The 2,681-nt window shown below is 44.1% G+C and overlaps 1 protein-coding gene across 1 annotated transcript; it reads right to left on the bottom strand.

The window, feature by feature from the left end:
* Window positions 1–1,197: 1,197 nt before the first annotated feature.
* Window positions 1,198–1,599, bottom strand: LOC148944705 (protein CFDP2-like). Its single transcript, XM_089099999.1, has one exon. The coding sequence runs from the start codon at window positions 1,597–1,599 to the stop codon at window positions 1,198–1,200; it is 402 nt and encodes a 133-aa protein (XP_088956125.1).
* Between the last annotated feature and the right edge of the window lie 1,082 nt (window positions 1,600–2,681).

Below are 2,681 nucleotides of genomic sequence, written 5' to 3'. Positions count from 1 at the left end.
CTAGCGGGGTCATAGCAGAGAGATTTCTAGGCCCTGAAAGTAGCGTTATGCCTCTGTAGTTCGAACATATGCTCTTGCTCCCCTTTCTCTTCCATAAGGGAAGGATTATACCAGCTCTCCAGTCCTTTGGGATCCGTTCTGTGCGCCAAACCACAGAAAACCGCATGCAAAGCCAAAGTAGCATTGCCGGTCCGGCAAACTTCAGGAGCTCAGCAGATATTCCACATACGCCGGCCGCTTTGTTGTTCTTCAAAAGTTTTACTGCTGTGTAGATTTCTGATGACGTGAAATGAGTTTCTATGTCACTTGTCAGCAGTTCCTCGGTGCTGGCGGCGAGGCTGATGAGTTCCTGGTCAGTCTGCGCTACGGCTTCGGCGTTGAGGAGGCCCGAGAAGTTGTCTTTCCATCGACTGACCTAGCAATCTCGTCACTGAGTGGTTGGCCATCCACAGAGACAACAGATGCAACCGAGGGGGGTATGTCGCCTGTTAGATCACGGAGATGCTTATAGAGACTGCCAACGTCACCTTTCTTGGCTGCACCCCCTAGCTCATGTGCCTTCCTTTCCACAAACAGCTTTTTGTCTCGCTGTATCAGTTTGTTGCGGAGACCATTAAAGATCCTATAGGTTGGCATGTCACCGAGTAATCTCGCCTTGCGTCTCTGCTCTATGACGTCAAGCGTATCCGACTTAATCTACGCTTTATAAGTGCAGTTTTTCCGTCCAACATTTGCTGTCGTGGATTCCCGGACATTCTTTTTTAACGAGGCCCAAGCGTCCTCACAACTTTCAAATGGCAGGAGTGCCTCGAAGCGGTTGGAGACATCAATGGCATATTTCGACCGTATCTTCTGATTGCAAAGGCGAGAGACATCGATCTTGACTGGTCTTGGTTCTGAGCACTGGGCTTTGAGCCTTAGTCGCATGTTAGCGACGACGAGGCGATGGTCAGTGTTGCCAATCTCAGCTGCCCTCTACGTCCTGCAGTTACTGATCGAAGACCTCCATCTCTTGGACACGATGATGTAGTCGATCATTTTTTGGGTATGGCCGTCGTTGCTGTACCATGTATATTTGTGAATGTCCTTCCTTGCAAACATGGTATTCGTAATCACAAGGTTGCGAATGCTGCAGAGTTGTAGAAGTCTTAGACCATTTTCATTTAGGGAATCCGGAGTAACTGGTCCAATGACTTGTCACCATAAGTTGTGGTTGTCGCTCACAGTTGCATTAAGGTCACCCAGGAGAACAATAATATCGTGTGGGGATATCTTAAAAAATTCATTCGTCAGGACAGAGTAGAAAGTATCCTTTGTTTCGGTGTCGGCTTCGTTTGTCGGGGCATAACGAACAAGGACCGTCATCTTTCCTTGCTTGTGACTGAGTCGAGCATTAGCGATTCTATCCGAGACGGGAGTAAATGAAAGTAGACACTTCTTGGATTTGTCACCAAGAACTAGTCCGACTCCGTTTCTTCTGGTGGTTGTCTGGCCAGACCAGAGAAGGTGGTATCCCTCACCTATGGGATCATTTCCATTCCCGACTAGGTGCGTTTCTGTTATTCCAGCAATAGAGATGCGGAATCGCTTCAGTTCCATCGCCAGACGCGTCTTAGCTCCGGGAAAGCCTAATGTCAACCCATTCCAGGTGGCGATTCGGAGGCGACCTTGGTCAAGAAGATTCAAACTCTGGTCATTTCTCAGTCAAGGGGCAAGCAAGGGTCGTGATGGGATAAAAGAAGGTTGGTCATCCGAGGCAGTTGCTAAGCTATTCGTTGCAATGGGTCTCAGGTGGAGGGTTGCAAGCCCAACCGACCCTAGGCCTGGATTCTGATTATCTTAGCCAGGATTTACCTGGATACTGAGAATCCTGGGGTGGACTCCACCCACCTCATGAGGTTGAGGCCACCCTGATCGGAGCGTTTAGCTATGGGAAACCCCGTATCCAGAGGTACGTGGTCAGCAGACAGGGTCTGCGTCATTCCGGACGAGCTCCATTCACCTCCAATATATAATATATATATATATATATATATATATATATATATATATATATATATATATATATATATATATATATATATATATATATATATATATATATATATATATATATATATATATATATATATATATATATATATATATTATATATATATTAATGGTTATATTTGAGGGGGTGGTAGAACTCCCTGTATTTTGAGCTAGCATGGGTGTGACATTAAAGAAAAAATTAATTATACAAGCAATTTCTTCGGAATGAAAGCTAAAACGGACATTAAAACTTAAAATGAACAGTTTTTGATCCTTGTATCAGGTACCCTACCCCCTTCTAGATTCTCAATTCTTCAAGCAAAAGTTTTATAATGTTTTGAAAATACTTCTTATCCAACTCAGCGGCCCTTGTGTTTGAGAAGTCAGTCTTGAAGAACTCGACAATAGGTCCAATTTTACTGCAAAGAGCGGGGGAAGGGGCTGAGGAAGGGATAGCCCATATCATCAAAGGGATAATTTTGGTACTGATCTGTTAGCCAATACACACTCGAGAATTTGGATCTACAAGTACGGTGTTGAAACAACTAAGACGCTTGGGAAATAGACAGGATATTAAAATTGTGCATTTAAAGAACAGAATCCTCATGTAATTTGCCAAATATTAATAGAAAACTGTTGATAAACAT

The sequence above is a fragment of the Artemia sp. Qi Xiang Cuo genome, chromosome 14 (genome assembly GCF_049724085.1).
Source record: "Artemia sp. Qi Xiang Cuo chromosome 14, ASM4972408v1, whole genome shotgun sequence".
In the NCBI taxonomy this organism is placed as follows: Eukaryota; Metazoa; Arthropoda; class Branchiopoda; order Anostraca; family Artemiidae; genus Artemia; species Artemia sp. Qi Xiang Cuo.
The sequence above is the reverse complement of the archived record's forward strand: the minus strand, read 5'-3'. Positions and strand labels throughout refer to the sequence as shown.

Excerpts from the sequence above, each read along its gene's own strand:
- LOC148944705 (XM_089099999.1), bottom strand. The coding sequence starts at position 1,599 with ATGGAACTGAAGCGATTCCGCATCTCTATTGCTGGAATAACAGAAACG.